We start from the raw sequence: 13,957 nt of genomic DNA, 5'->3' as shown, positions 1-13,957 counted from the left end.
TGGGGTTTTTTTCACTTGAGATAATTTACTAAATTTTCAACTGATGTGGTCAACTAATTAACATATGAATTGCCCCATCCCGGGCTCCTGAAGGAAGAGAGATTGCTTTCTTCCTCCTAGGCTGTATGGCAGAATGTGTGCCAGTGAAGACTCCAAAGACTAGAATCTTGCCTGGCTCTGCCCCTTCACTTCTCCAAGGCTTGCTGTCCTTAGTTGTCAAAGGAGAATAATATGCAGCTTTCACAAGATTGTTAGGAAGGCCACATGAATGTCCAAGAATTTTGTCAGTTAAGGGTATGATGCTGTCAAACTCAGTAGCATCAAAATGCATTGGAGAATATTCTGATCTTTCATTTCTCTCTGAAGTAGGGCAGTCATTAAATTATTTAATTATTTACATTTGGAAAAATAAGAAAAGATTGTGCTTAAATGACACACTCAAGGTCATACCATAAGGGACAGAACTAGAATTAGATCCCCAGTCCCCTGATATCACTCTAATTTTTTTTTTCCAACTAGGATAATTAAGTTAGAATGTGGTAGAATAGGGCTTCCTGATGGGAAGAACTTCCAAATCCTGGAATCCCTAAGGACAGCTTAAGAAATCCATTATCAAGAAGCTTTTAAATTAGTATGAAGTTTAATCTCAGTGCTAGCTTCTCACACATGACCTGCATGCCCTGATTTTTCTGAACTGTTAAATATAATTGGTTAGTTTCTTCTGCCCAGATCCTTCAGGCTGGAGAGGGCAACCTCTTTAGCAGTTGGCATCATGGACTTTTATATCTAGCCTTAAGGGAAAAGAGAAGAAGGAGGAAAAACAACTATTTTCTGACTGTTAGAAGGCCAGGTAAAGCCCTGTTCAGTTCATCTTTTATATCTGTTTTCTTTTTTTTATTCTACAAACATGTGCTAGGCCCCAGCTAGGAACTTGGCACCTTGTCATGTGATGGCAGGAACTCCAAAGTAAATAAATGACTTACCTCCCTGCCCAGCTCAGGTTCCATAGTCTGTTACTAGAGATATAGGGGGCAATCTTAGGGTTTACAGTAATCAGTTTAAACATTTGGCATGTTAAGTTACTGAGGTTTGAGTGTGGAACAGGTAGAGAATTAGACTGGGGTTTTTTCTAGGTAAGTGTGTTGGAAAAAGAAAGGCAAGGAAGTGATTATAATTAGAGATCAGTGGTTCTCAAATCCTTTGGTATCAGGAAACTTTTGTATCCCTTAAGACCCCAAGGTCTTTCTGGGGGTTATCCATATCACTGTGTTAGAAATTAAAACCTAGAACTTTTTAAAACATAAGAATATACTTGTATATTATGCAAATACATACTCCATTAGCTGTCAGAATGAAGATATCACACATATAGCCTCTGGAAAACTCCATGTGACAGAGTGAGAGTGAAAAGAGGAGATAATGGTTTAGTATCATGAAAATAATTTTCATCTTACAGACCCCCAAAAGGATTTCAAGGAAGGAGTTCTCAGACCATACTCTGAAAACTACGTTTTTTTAAAAGTACATTTTACTGATAATGGGCATTGGATCATGTCAGGTTTTCAGTTACTACAGATAACACTGCTATAACCATTCATTTACATGTATGTTAAGTGTACATGCTCAAGAATGTCTGTGGAGTTTATACCTGAGATCGGAATTGCTGAATCATAGAGTATGTATATCTTCAGACCTTTTAGATAATGCCTGAAATCCCTCCCAGGGGGTCTTCTGAAAAATGCTGCTGTGAACATTCTAGTACATGTCTTTTGGTGGTTGTGCCACTCGTTCCTCTTGGGTATATCCCAAGGTGTGGGATTGCTGGGGGAGAGCATAAAGCTAAGTGGTTTTTCAGAGTGATTTCCATTGCCATCAGCGATGCACGAGTGTGCTAGTTGCTTGGTACTCCTCACCGATTCAGGTACTGTCACACCTTCCATTTTAGCAGTTTTGGGGGAGATGTAGTGTCTCACAGCTTTAATTTGCACTTTACTTGGTAACCAATAATGTTCAGCAACTTTTCATGTCCTTATCAGCTATTTGTATATTCAGTTTTGTGACATGGCTCTTCCAGTGTCATCTTTTTACAAGTGGAATGTCATTCTTTTTATTCCATACTTTTAGGAGATTTTGAATATTTTCTGGATATTACTTTTCTGACCTACGTGTTTTGTGTATCCTTTCCCACTCCCTAGGTTTCACTTTTGCTTTCTTCATGTTGTCTTTTGAGGAACAGGAATTTTTTATTTTAATGAAGTCATATGGGTCAGTTTTTTTGTAATTAATGCTTTGCGTGCCATGTGTAATCTTGCTTCCACCAAAGTTTTGAAGATAGTACCCTCTGTATTCTTGGAAAAGTTTGATGCTTTAGATTTCATGTTAATTTTCGTATCCAATATGAAGTGTAGGGTTCAAGTCTCATTCTTTTCCATGTGGATATCTATTTGACTCAGCACAATTTTATTGAAGAAGTCGTGTTGCCCTTTACCACCACCACCACCATACAGTTTCAGGGGCACCTTTGTCATAAATAAGATGACTGTGGATATGTAGGTCTAATTCTGGACTCTGTTTTGTTCCATTGATCTATTTGACTATCTGTCTTTAACACCAGTATCACATGTCTTCATTACTCTATTATAATGAGTCTTGATATCTAATGATGTAGTATTCCCTCCAGCTTTGCTGTTACTTATCAAGATTGACTTAGCTATTCTAGATCCTTTGCATTTCCTAATAAAATTTAGAATTAACTTGGTAATTTGGACACACACACATTACAGAAAAACTGCTGGGATTTTGATTGGAATTGCATTGACTCTTTAAATCAATTTGATGAGCATTGAGAGGGCAATTTGAGTCTTCTAAACCCTGAAAGTGACAGATCTCTTCATGACCATGTGCTATCTAGATCTTCTTTAATTTCTCTTAGAATGTGTTACAGTTTTTAGTGTGATTGTATTGCATATCTTTCACTGAGTATTTGATTTAGGGTTTTTAAATTTCATTTTCTAATTATTAGTATATATAGAAATAGATTTTTGTATATTGGATTATATGTAGTGACCTTTCCAATTTTTTTTAAGTTTATTTCTTTATTTTGATAGAGGGAAAGAGAGAGACAGAGTGTGCACAAGTGGGGAAGGGGCAGAGAAAAAGTGATAGAGAGAGAAACCTAAGCAGGCTCCACACTGTCGCACAGAGCCCATTGTGGGGTTCGATCTCACAAACCGTGAGATCATGACCTGATCCGAAGTCAAGAGCCAGATGTGTAACCAACTAAGATGCCCAGGTGCCCTCATTTTTTAATTTTAAGTAGATTTTGTAGGTGGGAGGGGAATGGTTTATGTAAAAAATCATGTCATGTGAAAATAGTGCTCTTTTTTACAACCTATATTTGTAGCTTTTATTTCTTTTTCTTGTTACATTGGCCTGCAATACAATGTTGACTAGAAGTGATGATGGTGAATATTTTTATCTTGTTCCATGATTCAGTAATAAAGTATTCAATATTTCACCGTTAAGTGTGCTGTTGCCTCTGCTGTTTATAGATGCCCTTGCCTTAAGGAAATTCCAAATTTGCTGATAATTTTATCATGAATGAGTATTAAAGTTTGTCAAATGCTTTTTTTCTGCATCTATTGAGATGATATATGGGTTCTCTTCTTTATTTTGTATATGTGGTAAGTTCAGCTGATTTTTTTTCTGTTGTTAAACAATCTGTATATCTGGGATACAAACTACTTAGTCACAATATATTATCCTTTTTATATATTGCTGCGTTCAGTTTGCTAATGTTTGTTAAAGATTGTGCATCTATGCTCATGAGGGATATTAGTCTATAGTTTTGTTTTCTTGTAATACCTTTGTCATGCTTTGGTATGAGGATGACATTGGCCTCATAAAATGAGTTGGGGAGTGTCCCTCTTCCGTTTATCTGAAGAGACTTTGTACACTCTGTTGTTATTTTTATTTCTTCTTTAAATGTTTGCTAGAATTCGCCAGTGAAGGCATCTGGGCCTGGAATTTTCTTTGCAGAAAGGTTTTTCATTTCAATTTCAATCTTTTTATTATGTACACAGCCCTTCATGTTCTATTCGGTCTTGTGTCCATTTTAATAAGTCATCTTTTCAAGGAAGTTTCCCACGTAGTTGCATTTTCAGTCTCCCATGTAGTTGCATTTGAATTTTCAAATGTAGTTGCATTTAGTTATTCATTATGTCCTATTATTATCTTTTTAATGTCTGGGTTATCTATAATGAAATCCACTCTTTTATTCTTGATATTTGTAGATTGTGTTTCCTTTTTACATTCCTTAATCAGGCTTGTCAAGGGGTTATCTTTTCAAAGAACCAAACTTTGATGATTTTCTCTGTAATATGTCTGCTTTCTTTTTTCCATTGACTTATCCACTCACATTATTTCCTTATTTCTACTTTTTTTGAGTTCAGTTTGCTGTTCTTTTCCTAGCTTTTTGAAGTAGAAGCTTAGATCACTATTTAACCTTTCTTCTCTTCTAATATAAACATTGAAAGCTATACATTTCCCTCTGAACACCGCTTTAGCTAAATCTCACGCATTTGGATCTGTCATATTTTCATGAATTTTAAGTTCCAAGAATTTTCTTATTTCTATTTTTATGGTGTTTGAGTTATTTCTTAGCATTTGGGATTTTTCCAGTTAATTTCCTGTTATTGATTCCTATTTAAATTCCACTGTGGTTGGACGAAGGGGAGTGGGAGATACAGGCTTCCAGTTATGGAATGGATAAGGTGTGAAAATAAAAGCTACATCATAGGGAATATACTTAATGATATTATAATAGCATTGTGTGGTGACAGATGTCAGCTACACTTGTTGTGAGTATAGCATAACATATAATGGGATGTTGAATCACTGTGTTGTACATCTGAAACTAATGTAACATTGTATGTTAACTATACACAAATAAAAAAATTTTTAAAAAGGAAAAAAGACTGAAGGTATCAAAGCAGAAAAATATAAGAATCTTCCTTTTCACTTCTAAAACATAGTTTATTAAGCAGTGATTAGAATAAACAAATGAATGCAGATGTATAAGTTGAATCAGCTGGTACAGAAGAATCTGCAATTCCTTAAGTTCCTGCCTGCAGGTCTGTGTTTTTAGAGCTGTAAATATTTCTGTGTTACTGGTAGTGGAACTGAACACACTAACTTGTTTATCTTCCTGCTGCATTAGAATTTATTAATATAGACGGATTTGTAAAAGTTTTCCTAAAACACCAAAGCAACAGTGTTTTCTAAAAATAAATGTTATTGGGACGCCTGGGTGGCTCAGTTGGTTAAGCGCCTGACTTCGGCTCAGGTCATGATCTCACGGTTCATGAGTTCGAGCCCCACGTCGGGCTCTGTGCTGACAGCTCAGAGCCTGGAGCCTGCTTCGGATTCTGTGTCTCCCTCTCTCTCTGCCCCTCCCCAGCTTGCACTCTCTGTCTCTCTCTTTCTCAGAAATAAAACATTAAAAAAAATTTTTTTAATAAAAATAAATGTTATTGAAGACTGTGGCTGAGACTAAAACAGTAATTAATTATTTAATGCTGCTGTGGTTAGAGAACTTGTTCTGTATGATTTTAATTCTTTGAACTTTATTCAGGATTGCTTGTTCACCCAGCATATTCCATAAGTATTTGAAAAGAAAGTGAATTCTATACACATTGGGTGTAGTGTTCTATATATGTCAATTAAGTTGGTTGGTTAATTGGTTATTTTATGTTGTTAGTTAATTGAGTTATTCACATCTTCCCTACCCTTACCGTTTTGTTTTGTTTTGTTTTTTTCAGCTTCTTAACCTATCAGTTACTGAGAGAGATATGTTGAAATCTCCAATTCATAATTTGTATTTGTCTATTTGTCCTTTTTGTTTTCTAAACTTTCGCTTTATATATTTTGTGTTATTAGGTATATATAAATTTAAGGTTATTATAGCTTCCTTTTGAATTGACTATTTTATCTTGATGAAATGTTCCTTTTTAGTCTAGTCATACTTCTTGCCTTAGAGACTGACTTGTCTGACATTAATATAGCCACAAGAGCTTTCTTTTGCTTAATGTTTACAGGGTATATGTTTTTACATCTGTTTGTATCTTTTTATCTATGTTATATTTCACGTGTCCTTATATTTCAAGGCCCTCATGTAAACAGATCTAATTGGGGTACTGGGACGGGGGAAGTTTGGTGCAGTATGTTAATTTTTTCCTATTAATTGTTTTACTTAATCCATTTGTATTTAATATAATCATTCATTTGGATTTAAGTCACTATTTTGCATTTCTCTTTCTGTTTTCTCTTTGAGTTCTTCCTCATTTCTTTATTCTTCCTTTCTTGACTTCTTTTGGATTAATCAGATATATTTTATTCTTCGATTTCTCTCTCCATAGCTTTTAGTATACATTCTTGTATAATTATTTAACCACAGCAGAATTTATTTATTTTAGTTAGCTATACTATGCAAATATGTATCATGGACTTATCAAAGTCTTCCTTAAATAAGCGTTTTTGTAACCAGTCCCCAAATAATGCAAAATTCTTAACAAAGTTTAACTCCTTTTGTCCCCTACTTCCATCCTGTGTGCTATTGGTTTCATATAATTTACTAATACATATATTGTGAACTCTACAAACCATTTTATAACTTCTTGTTCTAAATAGTCAGTTCTTGTTCTAAATTCTTTTATATCTAGCCACATAGTTACCCTTTCTTGGGCTCTTCATTTCTTTCTGCAGTTTCATCATTCTATCTGGGATTACTTTTCTGCAGCCTGAAGAACTTCCGTTTTATTTCCCGTAGTTTAGATCCGCTAGTAACAAGTTCTCTCAGCTTTGATTTATCTGAAAATAATTATTTCACCTTCACTTTTGAAGGAAATTTTCACTGGGTATAGAACTGTAGGTTGGCAGTTTGTATATCTTAGCCCCTTAATATAGCATTCTGTTGCTTCTGGCTTCTATAGTTTCTGTTAAAAAGTCAGCCATCAATCTTACTGATGCTCCGATAAGATGCCTCTTTTCTCTCTGACTGCTTTAAAATATTTATCTCTGTGTTTCATTTTATTTGTATTTTATATTTTATTTTCAGCAGTTTAACAGTTATGTGTCTTGGTATAGTTTGAGGTATTTTTTTAGATTTTTGCTGCTTGTCAATTGCTGAGCTCTTTCTTCTTTCATTGGTTTCTAAATATTACTTTTGCCTCATTCTCTCTGTCTTCTTGCTCTGGGATTATAGTTACTCATATTTTGGATCCATTGACTATACCCACATGTCTCTAATGCTCTAATCTGTTTTTTCCATACTTTTGCTTCATTTTGGATGTTTTCTATTGATTTTTCTTCAAGTTCATTCATCCTTTTTTCTGCTGGATCTTGTCTTCCCTTAAATCCATCCAACGAGTTCTTAATGTCTCATGTTTTTAATTCCAGTATGTTCATTTAATTTTTCATATAGATTCCAGTTTTCTGTGGGTGTTACCTTTTCTTACATTTTGTTCATCTTTTCCTCTACTTTCTTTACATATTAATTATGATTACTTTAAAGTCTCTGTTCCTCTATCTGGATCATATATAAATCTCCTATTGTCTGCATTTTCTCTTGATTACCACTTTTTTCTGCCTCTTATTATATCTAATATTTTTTGTGTGATATACTGGATATTTTATATAAAAGAACTGTTAAGGCTCCCACTAGTATCTTCCATCAGATATAATTCTTCCTTACTTCTGTTAATCTAATTAGGATAAGGACCTGATTCTCTCAATCTAATCATGGATTGAGCTACTCCAGGTCTGGATTGTACCTGTAGCTTATCCCTGTTTCTTGGACATGGGCCCTCCTGGGCTCTTGATTGAGAACCTAATAGGTCTCTATCTCCTTAGCCCTGAAAAATTGCAAGAGATTGTCCTACCTTTGAGAGGTTAGGGGTTTGGCTCTTTAACCTCTTACTCCTTACAATTTCAAAATATGGCATTTATCTTGAGGAGGTATGTTTGAGGTACACCTCCTCCTTCTAGTGGGACCTCATTTATCCCCTAAACCACAAAATTATGAGAGATTTCATTCTGCCTTGTTATAAGCTCTCGGCCTAGCTTCATATCTCCATTGCGCAGACTCAGAACTCAGCAAATGTCCCATGGGGAAAATTGGACACACGTATGGAGCTCAAATACCAATCAGTCATAGCAGCCTGTTGGATTTCTCTTTCCTCCAGTAGAGGTCCTCTGCATAGGCCAAGCCTGAGCCTCAGTTCATGCCCCAAACTGACAAATGCCCTCAGGAAACAAAACAGTGTCAGCTACCTCGGAAGCCCTTCCCCCACTCAGGTCTGGAGTTCCAGTTCATCTAGTCCCTGTGATTTCTACAACACTGCAGTGTCTCTTCAAGAATGTATCTAACTTTTCATCATAATTTATTATATCCTACCTAGAAGCATAAACAACATTATCCTCTACCTGCCCACTGGAATTAGCTTATGAACTAGCCTCCCTAGTTCTACTCCTGCTGCCTCCCGCCTCTCAGAGAAGCCAGAAGGTTCCTTTCAAGTACATCCTGCCACTCCCCTGCTCATAATCCTCCAGCAGCTTCCCTTCATACTTAGAAAGTTCAAATTCATTTTCATCCTCTGCAAAGGCCTGCACGATCTTATTGCTACTCCCTTTCTAACCTGAACCTCCGACACTCTTCACTCACTCAATTCTAGCTATACTGACCTCCTTACTGTTTCTCAGACACACTAACATGTCCCCATCTCTGGATCTTTGCACTTGTTATGTGCCCCCTACCTGGAAGGCCCTTTCCTCACATCTTCATAATGCTTTGCCTTTATTTCATTGGGGAGCTCTCTGTATAAATATCACCTCCTCAGAGTGGGCTTTCCTCACCCTCCTTTAGTTTTAATCACAGCACTTACCTGCCCTTATGTTATGTATTTATTTGTCTGTTTTCTGTCTCCCCAACGAGGAGGTAAGCTCCATGAGAGTGAAAACGGTGTTTTGCTAACCTATAGTAAGTGCTCAGTAACTATTTGTGGAGTGAATTAGATGTCCCTTAAGGAGAAAATGGATAGTCAGATATAAAATGGAAAGTGTACTGACATAGATATGTATAGAATGCTTGGGGTGTGGGGGGAAGTGGCACTGACTTAACTTGGGGAATAGTCACACAAGGCCTCAATGAGGAGGTGGCCCTGGAGCTGAGTGTTGAAAACTGAGTATTGATGTTTGCTTGAATGAAATGGTGTGCAGAAAACAATTGGGCTACAGGGGCAGAACATTTGACTTCGGGAAACAATTGGGCTAGAGCATGGGGGTGGGGGTGGGGAATGTGTGTCAGGGAATGACATCAGACATAACTGGAGAGCAAGTCAGGGGTAAAGTCGCAAAAGTGCTTGGATATCAGAGCAAAGAATTTGGACTTCACCTTGAAGGTAATGTGGAGAAACAATTTTTAAAGTAAGGGTGTAAGGAGAGGTGCTGTCAGATGTGTGTATGTATGTCCATGTGTTTCACTACTCCTCATTGCAATGATCACACTAAAACTTTAAGTGAATTGATGTAGAAAATTCCTAACTTGGTTGTCCGGGCCCAGTTTAAAACATAAGTCCTTATCCCCTGTTCACTGTGTAACCTGAAGGTATCATTTCCTCTTTTGAGCCTTGGATCTTCATTCTTAGCAGGAAGAGATTGTAGGCTTCTAAAAGTCATTCCATCTCTGAGCCTATGGGTTCTGTTTATATGCTTTAACTAGATGCCTTGGGGAGAAAAATTTAATATTTTCTCTGCATCTGCCAGAAATAATTAAAACTTCCAATTCTAACCAATCTAAATTCAGTTCTCCTGTGAGATTTTCTAACATTTAGGTCAGATGCCAGGAAACTAGCTTCTTGGGATAAAACTACCCAAGCACAAGTAGCAAGTCTTTTTTTTTTCCCCCTCTGTTTGGGATGGGAATGCAGGTGGGTGGAGGGGGTGATAGAATGAGTCTTTTTCTTGCAGTTGTGATTCCAAAGAATCCCTATCCTGCATCTGATGTGAACACTGAGAAGCCCAGCATCCACAGCAGCACCAAAACTATCTTGGACCATCAACCAGGGCAGAGGGGGCGTAAACCAGGAAAGAAGCGGGGCCGGACACCCAAGCCCCTAATTCCCCACCCCATCTCTACCCCATCCAAGTCAGCTGAACCTTTGAAATTCCCAAAGAAGAGGGGTCCCAAACCTGGCAGTAAGGTAGGTAAAAATATGGGTTTCCCAGAAAGGGATAAAGGGTTATAAAGGGGTAACTCACCCATATCCATCCATCTTGGAAAGGGGCATGTCTGGCCCTATTTTCCACCTTGTGTATACTTTTAAACAGGAATCTCCTACATTGTCATCCCTGCTTAGCTAACTTACCTGGGAATTGGTAATGTAGAGATAGGATGGTGTGGATAAGAAACACATTTTGACTGTGAGAGTTACATTTGAGGAAATTCTGGTCTAATGTCTTCCCTCAATGAAAGGCCCTGCTCCTAATTGTTAACCTACCCAGAATGAATGCCCAAGCACATGAACAGAAACAGAAAATTGACTCTGTACATGTATTTCTTTTTCTAATCCTGCCCCTTCTTTTAAGAAGAAGGAAAGAACATTACTGAATACCTAGCAAGTATAAGGTTCTGTTATCAGACACCATAACATACATATCACGTGATGATCACAAGAACCTAGGAGATGAATGATGTTAATGTCATTTCATAGTGAAGTAAATTGAGACTTAAGAGATGTGAAAGGACTTCCCTAAGGTCACATAGCTAATAAATGGCAAAGGTTCCAGAGATGGGGCCCCACATGTTCTAGTTCCAGGGTCACTGATGCCTTACCATGGGCACCATGGGTACTCTCCCACATTTCCTGAAGGAGCTAACACTTACATGTAGTACAGGACAAGACCGCTGAGTCAAGCGTCACTGAGCACCATTACTGCAAGAACCACCTTTTTTTAGTCATGACCAATTCTTCATGCGTGTCTTCCTTAGGGAAACCATTGGTAAGAAAGTTCCTCAGCTGCTTCTCTAGGGCTTCCTTTGGCATCATCTTCTCCACTCACTTTTTGTCAGGGGATTTTCTGCATCTCCCTCCTGAACTAGACCACCTGAGTTTCAATGTAGAAATGATACCTAGTTCTCCCTGGGCACTCCATTCTAATCTCATGAGTTCTTCCCTAAGTTTGGTTGGTTGACTGTTTTGGCTTTGTGTATTAGCTCCAGTTGACTTCAGTTCTTCTAGAATACAAGCTCCTCAAGGTCAGGAACCTAGTCTTGTTCTTTTCTCTTTTTTCCTGTGGTGCCTTATATCTTAGTCTCTTGGGAAATGTTCAATATATGCAGGATGGATGGATGATTTTACTTATGATGTTCTAATTGAGATGATCTTATTTATTGGCTTTGAATTCTTGATATCACATCCTCATCTTCTATGTAATATATGTGCTCTTGATCTATCTATCACTAACCCCTAGCCCAAGTCCTCATTCATTTTTGTCTCCACTACTCTCTTCTTATTCTCCTGCTATGGAGAGACACTGAAGGCTCTAAAGATTCCAAGGCCAAGAAGCCATGCTTTTGATGATGTGAAGACATTTTAAGGGCATCAGATTAACCTTGACAGTTTGCAAAGACAGAATTAAAAAGTAGAAACTCAAGCAGATAGACTTTGTCTCAACATAAAAGGAACGGTTAAATCTATCCCAAAACAGAAGTAGTGATCTGCCAAGAAGAAGAAGAAGAAGAAGAAGAAGAAGAAGAAGAAGAAGAAGAAGAAGAAGAAAAGAGAAAGAGGAAGTAGTGATCTTCCATCACTAGAGGCATTTTGTCAGGGACTAGATGACTATATGGGAGGGATATTTTCAGGAGAGGGAAGTAGGAGAGAGATGGTTGGATTAAGTGGCCTTTGAGATCCTTCAAAACCTAAACACTGCGATTCTATGATCGCTGCTGCTCTGCTTCCTTGGGAAGTCCTAAACATAGTAATAACCAAAGTCCCCGTTCTTTCCAACCCTCTTGAAAACAATAATTCTTATCTTATCCTGTATTTTATGGGCTGGCATTTGACTCGCTAATTCCCCCTCCTGTCCTTATGCCTACTTCTGTAAATGTATATGCCTTCCACTTAACCCATGACCCTTCTGTTCCCTTCTAAAGTGAAGTGGTCTCATGACTAGAGCAGAGGCTTTGAAGCCAGACAAACAGGTTTATATCTCATTTCCATTTCTTACCACTTGTGTGACTGTGAGAAACATCTTTGAGTAAGGCTCTGAGCTCCAGTTTTCTCACCAATAAAATGGAGATGAGGTAATATATGAATAGATATGATACATGTATCTCAAATAATAATGATGTCTTCCATCTCTCTGCTTTCTGCTACAATATTTGGGCTCCTAACCTACCAGGCTTGTTCCTTCAGGGATCCCGTGAAATCCCACCACCAACTCAGTGAAGTTGAACTGATGTTTCCTTTCTTCCCTGGCTCCTTGTTTATTTAAACTTTTATTTTAAGCAGTATCCAAAAAAAGAAAGAAAGAAAAAAGAAATGTCCATGTCCCATGTATGCTTTGAATGTTTCATGTTTGTATGATAACTTCCACAGACAAGGCCATCTTATATATGCCTGCTGTCACTGGTGCTGTCACTTTAGATAATACACTCCTAGAAGGCAGACAGGTTTATATAGCTCCCAGCAGTGGAAACAACATGGGACATTTAGTAAACAGGGATTTCTGAACCTCAGTGATGATTACAATTTCCTTGCATTCAGAAAGGCTTTTAGAAAACTATTTCTTGGAAAGAACCTTCTGAGATCTTTCTCTCCTACAGACTGCCCTGAACAGCATAGAAGAGATATTCGATTTTTCTTAAATCATTTGTAATCCTTCCCCCATTATTGGTATTCCGTACTGTGTGCTTCATTCAAAATATTTATTGAGACTTATTATATGGCAATTTCCATACTAGGAACAGTACTCAGAATCAGACCCTCAAGGAGCTCCAGGCTAATAGGGGACCCCAGTATGTAAATACATATGACAATACATTGTGACAGATGCAATACAAAGTACAGAGATAGCACAAAAGAGACAGTATCTAGAGGAAATCTAGAAAAAATTTCCTGGATAAACAGATACCTATAAGGTAAAAAAAAAAAAAAAAAAAAAAAAAGAAAGAAAGAAAGAAAGGCCATTCCAGGCAGAAGGGACAGATATTACTGTAAAAGCAGAGCCCAGGTAAAATTGCAGAGCTTTTAGAGAAGTAATTTAGTTAGAGATTCAAATCTTAGGGTAGAAAGTTTAAGATAAGAAATGGCAGATGATAAGCTGAAGAGGTAGACAGAGGAACGAATTGGTAGTTAGGGGAAGGAACGTTTCCATTTTTAAAGAGAGAAGCAAAGTACAAAATAATGTCAAAGTAGACTTAAGCCTTTTGTACTTTTGTGTGCCCAGCTGATGAAGAACCTGGAATTTCAAATGATAACATTGAATCTAGTATAAATGACAGTGAATTAAGCGCTGGCTCTATAGAAGCCCAGAGTCTTGTACATAGATTCAGAAAATATTTACTAAGCATCTACTGTATGTAAAGTTTGGGGCAAGATTCTGTGTGGAAAACAAAGTGAAAACACAGCCCTATCCACAAATACATACTTCGTTTCATGGGTGAATTGAGTACTAGGAATAGAGGAATCAGAAGACAAGTTACCTGTCATGGGTAGCAAACTTTTCCCCATCCGTTTTGACAGAGGAAACCTCGGACTTTGCTGAACCCACCACCCACCTCACCAACAACCAGCACCCCTGAACCGGACACCAGCACTGTACCCCAAGATGCTGCCACCATCCCCAGCTCAGCCATGCAGGCCCCCACAGGTAAGAGCAGATCATGGTATTAGCTACAACA

At 37.6% G+C, this 13,957-nt stretch overlaps 1 protein-coding gene across 27 annotated transcripts in view; it reads left to right on the top strand.

Moving 5' to 3' along the window:
* SCMH1 (Scm polycomb group protein homolog 1) overlaps positions 1 to 13,957 on the top strand; it is a 187,765-nt gene that overhangs the window by 134,427 nt on the left and 39,381 nt on the right. For 24 of the 27 annotated variants that reach the window (XM_023258555.2, XM_023258552.2, XM_023258539.2 and 21 more), the window contains 2 exons: positions 10,024 to 10,256; positions 13,800 to 13,926. The exons of 2 other annotated variants lie outside the window; for them this stretch is intronic. In XM_023258555.2, the coding sequence (XP_023114323.1) occupies positions 10,024 to 10,256; positions 13,800 to 13,926 (360 nt within the window). The remainder of the gene's footprint in view (positions 1 to 10,023; positions 10,257 to 13,799; positions 13,927 to 13,957) is intronic. One more of the 27 variants, XM_023258556.2, reaches the window with a different exon arrangement.

This window comes from Felis catus, chromosome C1 (genome assembly GCF_018350175.1).
Source record: "Felis catus isolate Fca126 chromosome C1, F.catus_Fca126_mat1.0, whole genome shotgun sequence".
Taxonomy (NCBI): Eukaryota; Metazoa; Chordata; class Mammalia; order Carnivora; family Felidae; genus Felis; species Felis catus.
Note: the sequence above shows the minus strand (reverse complement) of the source record. Positions and strands in the feature narration are given on the sequence as shown.